This window comes from Salvelinus sp. IW2-2015, linkage group LG23, assembly GCF_002910315.2.
Source record: "Salvelinus sp. IW2-2015 linkage group LG23, ASM291031v2, whole genome shotgun sequence".
NCBI lineage: Eukaryota > Metazoa > Chordata > Actinopteri > Salmoniformes > Salmonidae > Salvelinus > Salvelinus sp. IW2-2015.
The window spans coordinates 19,281,603-19,297,259 of record NC_036863.1 but is presented as its reverse complement, the minus strand read 5'-3'; the positions used below and the strand labels follow the sequence as shown (position 1 = coordinate 19,297,259).

The 15,657-nt window shown below is 44.8% G+C and overlaps 1 protein-coding gene across 3 annotated transcripts in view; it reads right to left on the bottom strand.

Moving 5' to 3' along the window:
• Positions 1-15,657, bottom strand: part of ap2b1 (adaptor related protein complex 2 subunit beta 1) — an 83,066-nt gene that overhangs the window by 59,719 nt on the left and 7,690 nt on the right. For all 3 annotated transcript variants that reach the window (XM_023968933.2, XM_023968931.2, XM_023968934.2), the window contains exons 8-14: positions 14,871-14,991; positions 12,384-12,479; positions 12,061-12,176; positions 11,702-11,867; positions 8,982-9,080; positions 8,533-8,792; positions 8,137-8,332 (exon numbers count right to left, since the gene is read on the bottom strand). In XM_023968933.2, the coding sequence (XP_023824701.1) occupies positions 8,137-8,332; positions 8,533-8,792; positions 8,982-9,080; positions 11,702-11,867; positions 12,061-12,176; positions 12,384-12,479; positions 14,871-14,991 (1,054 nt within the window). The remainder of the gene's footprint in view (positions 1-8,136; positions 8,333-8,532; positions 8,793-8,981; positions 9,081-11,701; positions 11,868-12,060; positions 12,177-12,383; positions 12,480-14,870; positions 14,992-15,657) is intronic.

Sequence of the window (15,657 nt, the reverse complement as noted above, 5' to 3'; positions counted from 1 at the left end):
CTTTCACAGCACAGGTAGCTTGCACAAAACCGACCAAATAGAGATAGAATTAGTCACTAACCAAGAAACAACTTCATCAGATGACAGTCTTATAACATGTTATAACAATAAATCGATGTTTTGTTCGAAAATTTGCATATTTCAGGTATAAATCCTAGTTTTACATTGCAGCTACAATCACAAATAGCACCGAAGCAGCTAGAACAATTACAGAGACCAACGTGAAATACCTAAATACTCATCATAAAACATTTATGAAAAATACATGGTGTACAGCAAATGAAAGACAAACATCTTTGTGAATCCAGACAATATTTCAGATTTTTTAAGTGTTTTACAGCGAAAACACAATATAGCATTATATTAGCTTACTACAATATTTATTTATTTTTATTTTACCGTTATTTTACCAGGTAAGTTGACTGAGAACACGTTCTCATTTGCAGCAACGACCTGGGGAATAGTTCAGGGGAGAGGAGGGGGATGAATGAGCCAATTGTAAACGGGGATTATTAGGTGACCGTGATGGTTGAAGGCCAGATTGGGAATTTAGCCAGGACACCGGGTTAACACCCCTACTCTTACGATAAGTGCCATGGGATCTTTAATGACCTCAGAGAGTCAGGACACCCGTTTAACGTCCCATCCGAAAGACGGCACCCTACACAGAGCAGTGTCCCCAATCACTGCCCTGGGGCATTGGGATCTTTGTTTAGACCAGAGGAAAGAGTGCCTCCTACTGGCCCTCCAACACCACTTCCAGCAGCACCTGGTCTCCCATCCAGGGACTGACCAGGACCAACCCTGCTTAGCTTCAGAAGCAAGCCAGCAGTGGTATGCAGGGTGGTATGCTAGCTTAAATAGCCAACCACACAACCGCATTCATTCAACGCAAAGGTAGCGATAGCGAAAAAACCAGCAAAAGATATAAATGTATTCACTAACCTTCACAATCTTCATCAGATCACAGTCCTATAACATCATATTACACAATACATATATGGTTTGTTCGAAAATGTGCATATTTAGAGCTGAAATCCGTGGTTATACATTGTGAAAACGTAGCAACTTTTCCCCAGAAACCCTGATATATTTCTGACACTCACCTAATCTGACCAAATAACTCATCATAAACTTTACAAAAAAATACATGTTGGATAGCAAATGAAAGATACACTAGTTCTTAATGCAATCGCCGTGTTAGAATTCTAAAAATAACTTTAGTACGACATACAGCTTACGTTATAGCGAGACAGCGCCTGCAATGAGGGCGGAAAATAATACTAAACATTTTCAACAGAAATATGAAATAACATCATAAATGGTTCCTACTTTTGCTGAGCTTCCATCAGAATCTTGTACAAGGGGTCCTTTGTCCAGAACAATCGTTGTTTGGTTTTAGAATGTCCTCTTATCCTGTCGAATTAGCAACCAAAGCTAGCCAAGTGGCGCGAAGCTGTCCATCGTCACCAAACGCAGAGAACGGAAAAAGACAAAACTCCCGATAAACTTTCAATAATCTGATAAAACTATATTGAAAAAACATACTTTACGATGATATTATCACATTTATCAAATAAAATCAAAGCCGGAGATATTAGCCGTCTATAACGAAAGCTTTTCAGAAGCCAATGCTGTTGTCCTTCCCGCGCCTTGCTGAACAAAGGAAATTTGGGGTCATGTCATTCCAAGAGCTCTCGTTTGATCAAGCCTCAGATCAAGCTATACACCCCATTTCACCTCTCACTGCCTGTTGACATCTAGTGGAAGGCGTATGAAGTGCATGTATATCCATAGATTTCAAGCAAATGAATAGGAAGGCCCTGGAACAGAGCCTCGATTTCAGATTTTTCACTTCCTAACAGGAAGTTTGCTGCAAAATGAGTTCTGTTTTACTCACAGATATAATTCAAACGGTTTTAGAAACTTGAGAGTGTGTTCTATCCAATAGTAATAATAATATGCATATTGTACGAGCAAGAATTGAGTACGAGGCAGTTTAATTTGGGAACGATTTTTTACAAAGTGAAAACAGCGCCCTCTATCCCAAAGAAGTTTTAATACATTTTTTTCCTTCCACTTTGACATTAGAGTATTTTATGTAGATCGTTGACAAAAAAATGACAATTAAATATATTTTTTTTATCAACTTTGTAACTTTGTAAAATGTGGAAAAAGTCAAGGGGTGTAAATACTTTCTGAAGGCACTGCACTGTATATACTGATTGTTACAAACAAAACTACCAAAACTATTGCTGATAGTGAACCTGAACAATCAAAATAAAATCTAATGCAAGCCCCAGTCAGCATGTATAGCCAGATGAGAGTTGTCTCCGGTGCTACTTTTATTACGGTAAAACACAATTTTCAACAGTGCATTTGTTTAAAAATAACCTAGCAAAATATATTGGTTGTCACTCAACTAATAAAGAGCAAGCCATTTTACAAACATTTGAATGCTGAAGGTGACACGCAGATGTGCCAGATCAGGAATATGCCAACCTCTCGTTGGTCAGCATGCAAAGCTTGACTAGGCTACTGATATGGGGTTGTTTGGCATGCAAAATGACTTGTAGATCAATGACTGGCAACACAAATACATGCTTAGTTCGACACTGAAGGAGAGGACACAGTTGTCACAAAAGATAAGGTATTTTCAGAAGGTAGAGCAAGAGTCATTTGAGCAAGAAAAATGTGTGAAACGGCATTCGTAACGTTTGAATTGATTTCGTGGCCGAAGCATGCTACATTTGGATCAGTTTGGGGTCCCGCGGACCGATGCACTCATATCTTAAACATTTGAACGGGAACCGATCATATCGGTGAATTGTTACATCCCTAATCGCCCCACATTAAGCTTTAAGGCCTGCTTTTTTTCTATTTTACAAATATATAGCAAATAAAACTATTATTGCTCTGTGTTCAATCTGGAGCCACAATATCCTTCATAGAAGTATTTAAACCCAAGCTCTGACTGCGAGAAAGGTGCCCTTGAACTTTATCAGTGCTAAACTAACTACTGAGGGCTGTTTCAGTTCAGGGCTCTTTGCCTTTCATTAAAACCCATATTGATTCCATTAATTGGCCAAATTGGCTTACAGGTCTGCAGAATGGCTGATCAAAGCAAAAAAATAGCTTTCACTCCCCACTGTAATTACTCAGCAGAGTGGTTTAAACATTGTGAGGCAGCACAGCGGTAATATGTCCCAGAATGGACTCTCCAACTTGGATTGGAGTCACTGCAGTTTTAATGACTGTCCAATTAAGATTTAATTGGAAGCCCTTTATAATCTGAGAGCGCCACCCAAGACGGATAAGGAACACAGCGAGACAGCCGGAATAATCACTTATCACGATGAGGCCCTGCTCTACGCGGAAGGCAAGACGCGACCCCTAATTCGCTACGCTGAACTCCCTGCCCAACTACAGTTGCCCTGGCCTGGATAATGCCAATTGACAAATGTGCCGATCTTTGGAAAAAGTTTTGGAGTGAGGTGGTATATCTAGGGCAATATGATTCCTCATGGTTGAGCTTACACATTGTTTTATCTCAATCGAAGGTGTAGTCTCTTGAAAATGTCAGCTAACAAATTAACATCTCGGGCAGGGACTTCCCACCTCAGTGCCAATTCACCCACCCCCTTCTGAACCCACTCTCTCCTGTGGGTGATCGGTTTTCCATTAAAATTATAAAAACATAAAATTCCATGTGAATTCACAATGCAAAAAATGGTCCTATTGCGTATTGTCCATATTCGTATAGGTCGTCCTTATTGCGTATGGTGGTCCTATTGCGTATGGTGGTCCTATTGCGTATGGTGATCCTATTGCATATGGTGGTCCTATTACTTATGGTGGTCCTATTGCTTATGGTGGTCCTATTACTTATGGTGATCCTATTGGGTATGGTGATCCTATTGTGTATGGTGATCCTATTGCTTATAACCGCTTGGGGGTTAATGAAGTTCTATGTACAGCAGTCATAGGCTGAATCTCAAGACTTGGCCCCTAAGCCCTTTACCGAGTGGCCACTTGCTGTTGTGTTCAATAGTGATCACTTGAGACCGCAAGTGTTTTGGTCAAAATGAGTATTGAGACAATGCACCCTCGATGTCCCAACTGCCACTTATCAATATTAGAACATTCTAAATCCATCTATCTTGTGCATGACTCAATCGCTATGAAACACAGGCACTGGGCAGAGACACATACTCTGAGAAAGCAAAAACATCTCTCTAGTCCTGCACAAAATATGTGCAAGTATAATGGCCGCCAGTGATTTCATCAGCTGATTTAGCTTGTTGTAGCCTGCCTGCTTCTAACTATCTTCACTGAAACACAGAGATGGAATTTTAGCTAGCTAGCTAAAATGCAGACCAGACCGCTTGTGCGTGTGTGTGTGTGCGCGCCATCGCGTGCATGTTGATATTGTCCACCCACACCAGACGCGATCAGGACACGCAGGTTGAAATATCAAAACAAACTCTGAACCAACTATGTTAATTTGGGGACAGGTCGTAAACCATTAAACATTTACGGCAATTTAGCTAGCTAGCTTGCTATTGCTAGCTAATTTGTCCTGGGATATAATCATTGGGTTGTTATTTGACATTAAATGCACAAGGTCCTCTACTCTAACAATTAATACACAGATAAAAGGGTAATCGAGTTCGTTTCCAGTAATCTCTCCTCCTTCTGGCTTCTTCTTCTTCTTTGGACTTTATATGGCAGTTGGCAACCAACTTTAAGGTGCATTACCACCACCAACTGGATTAGAGTGTGGACCTCAGTTCATCTTTCAATCACCAACGTGGGTATATGCTCCCAAAAACCAATGAGGAGATGGGAAAGACAGGATTTGCATCGTGTCAAGCGTCACAAATAGAAGTTCTATTTCAGCGCCTGGCTACGCAGGTGCTCGTTGATGCGTGCGAGCAGTGTGGGTGCAATGAATGAATAACATGTATGTGTACATTTATTTTGTAATGCTCACGCACATGATGCGAGCGGTGTGGTCAGCATGACATGTAAGGATGTTCGTCACTGCACTGATAAACAGAGTGTAGCTTGTCAATTATTTACAATAGTTTGACAGCTTGCTTATGAAGTTGTAGACATGTTCCCAGCAGTCAGTCCATACTTCAGCATATTTCCAAAGCACCAATCGCTACATTGTAATGTTGGGTCAGCTAGAAGCACAGCGCAGCAGCTTAGCAGACTCAATTATACTGTACTGACTCGGGGAAGAGCAGGCTGTTCGCTGCTGTCGCTTGCCTTTCTCTGTCATTTTTCCAACTTAACCACGTTGATGTGCAGAGCGCTTAATAATCGTGGCAAATAATTAGAAAGATGCATGTCTCCTACTAACGTTACAGCACTGTTGCATTAGGTATTTGTTTAATTTAGATTTTTCCATTTATGATAATGATCGGGATCTGTTAGTGGTAGTGCACTGTGATTTTAATTTTTTTGAGAAAAAAATGGGGGGAAAAGTTGTTTGGTTAGGGATTTTTTCTTAACGTTAAACATCCTAATTTAGTTTAATCGTTCACACCCCTAATTGCTATGGTAATGAGCTACCCTTAAGCTGCTGCAGAGACGAATGCCAATACCTAATGTATTGTCATTTACTTTCTAATAAAGGGTTAAATGAATACATGGTGTTTCCTTTCTGAACAACATTTTGGTGGCTACAACACTACAAGTTACAACACTATTATGTATGTACAGTCATGGCCAAAAGTTTTGAGAATGACACAAATATACATTTTCACAAAGTCTGCTGCCTCAGTTTGTATGATGGCAATTTGCATATACTCCAGAATGTTATGAAGARTGATCAGATGAATTGCAATTAATTGCAAAGTTCCTCTTTGCCATGCAAATGAACTGAATCCCAGAAAAACATTTCCACTGCATTTCAGCCCTGCCACAAAAGGACCAGCTGACATCATGTCAGTGATTCTCTCGTTAACACAGGTGTGAGTGTTGACGAGGACAAGGCTGGAGATCACTCTGTCATGCTGATTGAGTTCAAATAACAGACTGGAAGCTTCAAAAGGAGGGTGGTGCTTGGAATCATTGTTCTTCCTCTGTCAACCATGGTTACCTGCACGGAAACACGTGCCGTCATCATTGCTTTACACAAAAAGGGCTTCACAGGCAAGAATATTGCTGCCAGTAAGATTGCACCTAAATCAACCATTTATCGGATCATTAAGAACTTCAAGGAGAGCGGTTCAATTGTTGTGAAGAAGGCTTCAGGGCGCCCAAGAAAGTCCAGCAAGCGCCAGGACCGTCTCCTAAAGTTTATTCAGCTGCGGGATCGGGGCACCACCAGTACAGAGCTTGCTCAGGAATGGCAGCAGGCAGGTGTGAGTGCATCTGCACGCACAGTGAGGCGAAGACTTTTGGAGGATGGCCTGGTGTCAAGAAGGGCAGCAAAGAAGCCACTTCTCTCCAGGAAAAACATAAGGGACAGACTGATATTCTGCAAAAGGTACAGGGATTGGAACTGCTGAGGACTGGGGTAAAGTCATTTTCTCTGATGAATCCCCTTTCCGATTGTTTGGGGCATCCGGAAAAAAGCTTGTCCAGAGAAGACAAGGTGAGCGCTACCATCAGTCCTGTGTCATGCCAATAGTAAAGCATCCTGAGACCATTCATGTGTGGGGTTGCTTCTCAGCCAAGGGAGTGGGCTCACTCACAATTTTGCCTAAGAACACAGCCATGAATAAAGAACGGTACCAACACATCCTCCAAGAGCAACTTCTCCCAACCATCCAGGAACAGTTTGGTGACGAGCAATGCCTTTTCCAGCATGATAACTAAGTGGCTCGGGGAACAAAACATTGATATTTTGGGTCCATGGCCAGGAAACTCCCCAGACCTTAATCCCATTGAGAACTTGTGGTCAATACTGAAGAGGCGGGTGGACAAACAAAAACCCACAAATTCTGACAAATTCCAAGCATTGTTTATGCAAGAATGGGCTGCCATCAGTCAGGATGTGGCCCAGAAGTTAATTGACAGCATGCCAGGGCAGATTGCAAAGGTCTTGAAAAAGAAGGGTCAACACTGCAAATATTGACTCTTTGCATCAACTTCATGTAATTGTCAATTAAAGCCTTTGACACTTATGAAATGCTTGTAATTATACTTCAGTATTCCATAGTAACATCTGACAAAAATATCTAAAGACACTGAAGCAGCAAACTTTGTGAAAATTAATATTTGTGTCATTATCAAAACTTTTGGCCACGACTGTAGACGGTCTGACACCATTTCTTTCCCTATCCATAGAGTAGAACAACCGCTGCAGCTGTCCCTTCAGGGTAGGGAACACAATCACCAGCTAATATCATTAAAAAGCTATAATGACTTTGTCAAGAGGAGGAAGTTTTCGTAAAACATAAGAGACATTAATAGAGCTTCCCAAAAAGCCGCTGCTCGTTCCAGAGCAGTCCCAAAACAAGACCCGCATGCCAAACCACACTCAAATCATTATCACATTGTTACACCATGGATGGAAATTAACTTTTTATAGTTGGCTAACTAGGATGTTTAGTAAAACTGAAATGTTAAATAATAGGCACCATCTTGTCACCCAAAACAAGTAATCTGTATAAAGCCCAAAACAATCTTGACAGCGCAATAATATTAGCAACATACAACCTGACAAGATGCTACCACCCTGTACCATTAGGACCAAACTCTGGTTTGCTGTGTGCGTGCCAGTACCACCATGGCGTGCCAAGCCTCCGCCTCGTGTCTCTGCTGTATTGAGATATCAGTGTGAAGCTGCATCGTGACATCACTGCCCTGCCTGCCTCTCTGTACCAGTGCCTGGCAGATCAATCAGGGACAGGGAGACAGGCTTCTCACTGATATAGTGGATCTCTGTGGCCACAGCTCAGCATACACCACCCTCGCTGTGTCAGCTCAACTCAGACCGGGGAACGCACACTGACAGACACGCTAAAAGGAGACATACTCTCCACATTGTTCATGGCACAATAAAACATCAATCAGGAAGAGTGCTGTCCTATTGATCCCTCATGGACTACATGTACAATCCAACCATCCCAGCAGAGACAAATAAACCTTTACGTGAGTGTGTGTGTATCTCTCACTCACCAGGCTGTCGAGGCCTCCGCCCAGCAAGTCGACAGCGCCCATCTGCATGGAGGAGACCTGGGGCACATTGACGGGGGGACCCAGGTCCAGGTTGAGCAGGTCTCCCAGCAGGTCTCCCTGGGAAGGGATGACTGACTGGGCCTGTTCAATAGGGACCGCTGGCCCTGCGCTCACAGGGCTCTCGCCTGTGTCAATGCTGAGAGGTGGGCACAGATATACAGTATTTAATGAATATTCTATTTCATTTATATGAGGGAGCAGATCTTGGTATTTGTGTGTAAGCAATGATTGCCTATGTGTTGTGCTAGGCGGAGAGGGACGTGTTGTTTGGGGGTTAGGTGAGTGTGTCTTCTAGGACTTTGGTAACTGAGTAACTTCCTGGTAACTGTGTCTCACCTGCCGTGCTGGATGGGCAGGTGCTTGCGGTGGATGCCGTGGCTACCCTCCACGAAGGCGTTGGGGGGCTTGTGGTAGACGGAGGCCAGGGAGCCAATGTGGCAAATGAGCTCGTCCAGCAGGGTGGGCTCAATCAGGTCTGTCTCCTCCGAGATCAGGGGCTTTTCGGACAAGACCACCTCCTTGGCAGTCACCGGGTCGGTGGACAGCAGGCGCCAGTAGATGTAACCCCTGTCACGTAGGTCAGGGTTGTCGGAATCCTAGGAGGACACAAGGGGAAGGAATCACAGTGGTGAATAGACAGTGTTGAGTTGAAGTTTGAGACAGTTTGAAGCAAAAGAGGGAGATATATTGGTGTGTGTCTCTGTGTGTGTGTGTGTGTGTGTGTGTGTGTGTGTGTGTGTGTGTGTGTGTGTGTGTATGTGTATGTATATATATATATATGTCACCTGTGTGGCCAGACTAAGGACCTGCTGCACCAGCTCCTGAGTCTCAGAGGGTTTCTTGAGGAATAGTTTGACAATGGCCGTCAGAAGAGTGAGCTGGACCTGAAACACAACACACCCCCAAGACTGTGAATGGTCTGACCCCACAACCCAGATAATAAAGGTAATTATTGTTAGGGTGGGGCCAAATCAACTCCTAGCCACAAGGCACGTGTAGATCTGAAAGGATGGCTTTAATGAAAGCAATATAGCAGAAATTACAGACAAGGGCAAAGTGGAGCTATAACCATATTCAATCCAGTCTTTGCCCTAGATTAATTTCCAAGCAGGGTCTAATAGTCCCAAAGGCAACAAAGAGGCCATCTGGCATTAAGATTGTCAAATGAAACCAACAGATTTATATTAAGTGTCCTGGGGGTAGAGGTAGATTAGAAACTGGGCAGAGGACTAGGGTTGCTGACCTCAACTAACCTGGGCGCTCCGCTCTGGGACAACTGACCTGGGCGCTCCGCTCTGGGACAACTGACCTGGGCGCTCCGCTCTGGGACAACTGACCTGCGCTCGCTCTGGGACAACTGACCTGGCGCCCGCTCATGGACAAGAACCTGTGCGCTCCGCCTGGGACAACTGACCTGCGCTCGCTCTGACAACTGACCTGCGCTCCGCTCTGGACAAACTGACCCTGGCGCTCCGCTCTGGACAAACTGACCTGGCGCTCCGCTCTGGACGAACTGACCTGGGCGCTCCGCTCTGAGACAACTGACCTGCCTCCCCTCTGGACAACTGACCTGGCGCTCCGCTCTGGGACAAACTGACCTGGGCGCTCCGTTCTGGGACAACTGACCTGGGCGCTCCGCTCTGGACAACTGACCTGGGCCTCCGCCCTGGGACAACTGACCTGGCGCTCCGCTCTGGGACAACTGACCTGGCGCTCCGCTCTGACAACTGACCGCGCTCCGCTCTGAGACAACTGACCTGGGCGCTCCGCTCTGAGACAACTGACCTGGCGCTCCGCTCTGAGACAACTGACCTGGGCGCTCCGCTCTGAAGACAACTGACCTGGGCGCTCCGCTCTGAGACAACTGACCTGAGCTTTTGCTCTGACAACTGACCTCTGTCTCTGCTCTGGGACAACTACCTCGTGCTCTGCTCTGGGACAACTGACCTGAGCTCTGAACAACTGACATTGAGTGCCTGACAACGACCTGATGCTCTGGACAACTGACCTCTTGCTCTGCTCTGGGACAACTGACCTGTGTGCTCTGGACAACTGACCTGAGTGCTCTGGGACAACTGACCTGATCTCGGAAACGACATAGTCTCTGGGACAACTGACCTCTGTGCTCTGCTCTGGGACAACCGACCTCGTGCTCGCTCTGACAACCGACTCTGTGCTCTGCTCTGGGAAACGACCTCTGCCTGCTCTGGACAACCACCTCTGTGCTCTCCTGGGACAACCGACCTCTGTGCTCTGCTCTGGGACAACCGACCTCTGTGCTCTGCTCTGGACAACCGACCTCTGTGCTCTGCTCTGGGACAACCGACCTCTGTGCTCTGCTCTGGACAACCGACCCTTGCTCTGCTCTGGGACAACCACCTCTTGCTCGCTCTGGACAACGACCTCTGTGCTCTGCTCTGACAACCGACCTCTGCTCGCTCTGGACAAACCGACCTCTGTGCTCTTCTCTGGGACAACCGACCTCTGTGCTCTGCTCTGGGACAACGACCTCTGTGCTCTGCTCTGGACAACCACCTCTGTGCTCTGCTCTGGGACAACCGACCTCTTGCTCTGCTCTGGGACAACCGACCTCTGTGCTCTGCTCTGGACAACCACCTCTGTGCTCTGCTCTGGGACAACTGACCTCTGTGCTCTGCCTGACAACCGACCTCTGTGCTCTGCTCTGGACAACCGACCTCTTGCTCTGCTCTGGGACAACTGACCTCTGGCTCTTCTCGGACAACTACCTCTGTGCTCTGCTCTGGACAACTGACCTCTGTGCTCTGCTCTGGGACAACTGACCTCTTGCTCTGCTCTGGGACAACTGACCTCTGTGCTCTGCTCTGGGACAACTGACCTCTTTGCTCTGCTCTGGACAACTACCTCTGTGCTCTGCTCTGGACAACTGACCTCTGTGCTCTGCTCTGGGACAACTGACCTCTTGCTCTGCTCTGGACAACTGACCTCTTGCTCTGCTCTGGGACATCTGACCTCTGTGCTCTGCTCTGGACAACGACATCTGTGCTCTCTCTGGACAACTGACATCTGTGCTCTGCTCTGGGACAACTGACCTGAGTGCTCTGCGACAACTGACCTGGCGCTCTGCTCTGGGACAACTGACCTGAGCGCTCCGCTCTGGGACAACTGACCTCCGTCGGTCTGCTCTGGGACAACTGACCCGAGTGCTCTGCTCTGGGACAACTGACCGAGTGCTCTGCTCTGGGACAACTGACCCGAGTGCTCTGCTCTGGACAAACTGACCGAGTGCTCTGCTCTGGGACAACTACCCGATGGTCTGCTTTTGGACAAACTGACCTGAGTGTCTGCTCTGGACAACTGACCTGCTGCGTCTCTCTGGACAAACGACCGCGTAGTCTCTCTGGGACAACTGACCTGAGTGCTCTGCTCTGGGACAACTGACCTGAGTGGTCTGCTCTGGGACAACTGACCTGCGTGGTCTGCTCTGGGACAACTGACCTGAGTGCTCTGCTCTGGGACAACTGACCTGCGTGCTCTCGTCATGGAAGCCCTCCAGGAAGCTCTCCAGCAGCTCGTCGGCGTTGTCGATCCTCTCAGCGTACTCGCCCACGATCCAGATCATGGCGGCACGCGCATCCGGCTCGTCCAGAGAATCCAGGTTCTCACACAGCGTGGCGATGATGCTTTCATACCTGAGCAGAGAGAGAAAGTATAAAGGGTCAGGGTATACACTAGTGTCTGTCTGGGCCTGGGGATATACAAAGGTCTTGTATAGACACAGACAGGGGCAGTATAGCCCCTACTGAAAAACAAAAGACAAGAATGAGGAAAGAATTCTCAAACTTCATTGATTATTATCAGGGATGGAGGGAAAAGGACACCTACTTGTTGGGGTATTTGCGGAAGATGTCCCTGATGACCACGATGGCCTCCTGCACCACATAGTTGACCTTGGTCTGGATGAGGTCTAGCAGGGTGCTAACACAGCGCTCAGCAGATTGCTAAAAAGGAGACAACAGGAACAGAGTCAACACTGACCCAAAACTGATTTTTTTCACAGTGGCCAAAGTACCTCGTTTAAACTCCTTCAAACAACTTTATAGGATTGGATGGCACTTTTATGGAACAGCTATAAAATCTGAAGTTCAGATAGACATTGATCAGAGATCCTCTGTGGGTCCGTCTATGATGGTGTCTCAGATTCCAACCTCCACTTTGATGGCACAGCGCCCGATGGCCCTCACTGCCTTACGCACAAAGTCAACGTCTACCTCGGTGGCATACTCCTTCAGCTCAGCCAACACCTGGGAAGAGAGCAGGGCATATGAGTGAAAAACATCACACACACACGGTGGGAGGACATGCAAACATCTTGACACCGTAAGAGAATGGGTTGAGGAGATAAGGTTGAGGTTAGTAAATTGTGTACACACACAAGTGTAAGCTACCCAAGGCCAGTCAGAGAAGCTACCAAAGCCTCCCTCAGAGATGGTGTTTATCCAGGGAGTGTCTCTCTGTTGGACTGTAATGGCTAATTTACAGCAAGGTTGTCCRAGCCTGCCTTAGCTGTCAGCGTGATTGACAGCTATCTCGGCTCTTCACAGCGAAGGAAGCGAGCACATCCGCTATCTAAAACGTGTGTTCATTAAGGCATCGTCTGACAGAAGCCGCTAAGAGCACCAGATAAGACTGATTAGGAGTGAAGCATTGGAATATGAACGTTTCTGTTGAAATTAGTATTCAATATAGAGGTGCGGATGAACAGATGGATCCAAGTCGGGGTTAGAGTATGCTATGCTATCTGAGGGCCATGTTGTTATGTTAACAAACCTTTATATTTCTGGGGGGCAATACCATTATTATAAGTGGTACAATGGTAAAATGGTACAATGATAGTTTTCTGTGTAGAGTGACTAAGTATATAATGATGTACAGTAAATCATGAGAAATTAACACCCTAATATACACTGAGTGAACAAAATATTAGGAACACCTGCTCTTTCCATGACAGACTGACCAGGTGAAAGCTATGATCCCTTACTGATGTCACTTGTTAAATCCACTTCAATCAGTGTAGATGAAGGGAGGAAATAAGGATTTTTAAGCTTTGAGACAATTGAGACATGGATTGTGTATGTGTGCCATTCAGAGGGTGAATGACCAAGAAAATATTTAAGTGCCTTTGAACGGTAGTAGCATGCACATTTTGACAGATGGAATTGCATGACTTTCACCAAATTTCCATGACCAACAATTGGTGGCATCTCTATTTACGTATAGAAAAGTGTGGTATCGACACTGGGAGGCTGCTCTCTGATCCCATGTACCATCTCCTGTCATTGAGCAAGGCACTTAACCCCCCACAAAGTAGAACACCTGCTAGGCAACTGTATGACACACATGTGGTCAGCCCTCAGTGTGGAGAGCTACTGGGTGTTCAGGCTCTTGATCAAGCCCTTTAATACGGTCTGGTTGAGCAGTTCATTTCTAAACTGTGATTTGTTAGAGGGGGACAGGAATAAAACCTGCACAACCATTAGTTCTCCTGGAGGATTGACCACCCTTCATGTAAAACATTGCAACATTACAACCAAATAAGTTTTATCCCTTCTGAAATAATTTGCTCATTCAATATATCAAAGATCAAATGAATATTGTAGTCTACAAATCTTGTTATTCAGCTGAAGCAAGCACAAAAATGTCCAGGAAATGTACATTTTCTAGTTTAGTCATAATTATCTTAGCTACATTAGAGTTGTTTACTTTGCAGGCTGACTATTATCTATTGTGTTACAATGTCCCATACATTGGATTCTCAAATCAACTGGAAGTATCTATAAAACAAGCCACATAATCCAAAAGAAAGGTTGCATCTAATCTTTATTCCTAAAAATAATGTTCATGATTCACAAATTATTATTTTGATTGAACCAAATCCCAACTAATACAATGGCGAAGTGAATTGTTTGTTTCGTCAAAAAAAGTAAATCAACTTTGTATGACCTTATTCGCGAGTGTCGGTGGAAAGTTTTTGGGGACATGACGAAAACATTAATACATGCTAAAAATAGCTTAACAGTTAACTAGAGGGTACAATATATATTTTTAATTGGCTACCTAGTTAGTTTTATAGGCCTACCTGCTGATGCACTAGTGACATTCCGATCATGGGTGATATGCTGATTCTATTTGATTGATTAAATATTTAACTGTGCCTAAATAAATTACATTAACAGAAAATATTCAGAATTTCCATGACTTTCAAAACATTTCAGATTTTATGACTTTCCAAAACTTTTCCAGGCCTGGAAAACACCATTTAAAAATCCCATGACTTTTTCATGCTTTCATGAAAATACGAACCCTGGTAGGTGCCAGGCGCACTGGTTTGAGTGCGTCAAGAACTGCAACGCTGTTGGGTTTTTCACGCTCAACAGTTTCCCCTGAGTATCAAGAATGGTCCACCACCCAAAGGACATCCAGCCAATTTGACACAACTGTGGGAAGCACTGGCGTCAACATTGGCCAGCATCCCTGTGGAACGCTTGACACCTTGTAGAGTCAATGCCCTGACAAACTGAGGCTGTTCTGATGGCAAAAGGGGGTGCAACTCAATGTTAGGAAGGTGTTCCTAATGTTTTCTACACTTAGTGTAGACTTCTATTGACTGAGGTATAGGGTTCCATGAATGGTACCTGAGCTATGTTGGCCTGGGAGGCCAGGCGAATCATGATGTCCAGTTTCTCCAGTTTGACGTAGATGGGGTCGTTGTACTTGACAAAGAACACCTTGATCTCCTGCTTAAGGATCTCAGGCCTAAAGAGTAGAGATGACATGTATTATAGGAACAGAACATCTATCTATCCATCTGGTCCTGATCTGAACCTACAGAGCTGAGAGAGGGGAAGGGTACATAGGAAAATAAATTCTGTCATCTAGTGGCTAGGAAGTGAGGATGGCACCAAACTAAAACATGGTGCCAAAACATCTTAACAAAACAGTCTTATCTAACATCAAACATTCCACATCACTGAGGGATTCATTTAGAAAGGGCTAAAAACAAGGGATAATTAACTAGATTCAGCCGCGGGATGATATTTTCTTGAGTGGATGGTCAGGGGGCCAGAACATAATTACAAATCATTTCTAGACTGCAAATTGACTGCAAGAAGCCCAAACAGATATAATATTTGACTAAAACATAATAATTTCAAACCTTGCTTACAGTTGTATATGATCACATATAGTATATATCTTTGTTATGGGTGGGAATACTTTGTAACAAATTTCCAAAACTAAAATCACAGATCTGATTTGCTGGTGTTTTTAGTCTTTTATGTCCAACAATAAAAAATAAAAACATACACTGAACAAAAATAGAAAAACGCAATATGCAACAATTTCTAAGATTTTACTGAGTGACAGTTCATCTAAGGAAATCAGTCAATTGAACTAAATTCATTAGGCCCTAATCTATGGACT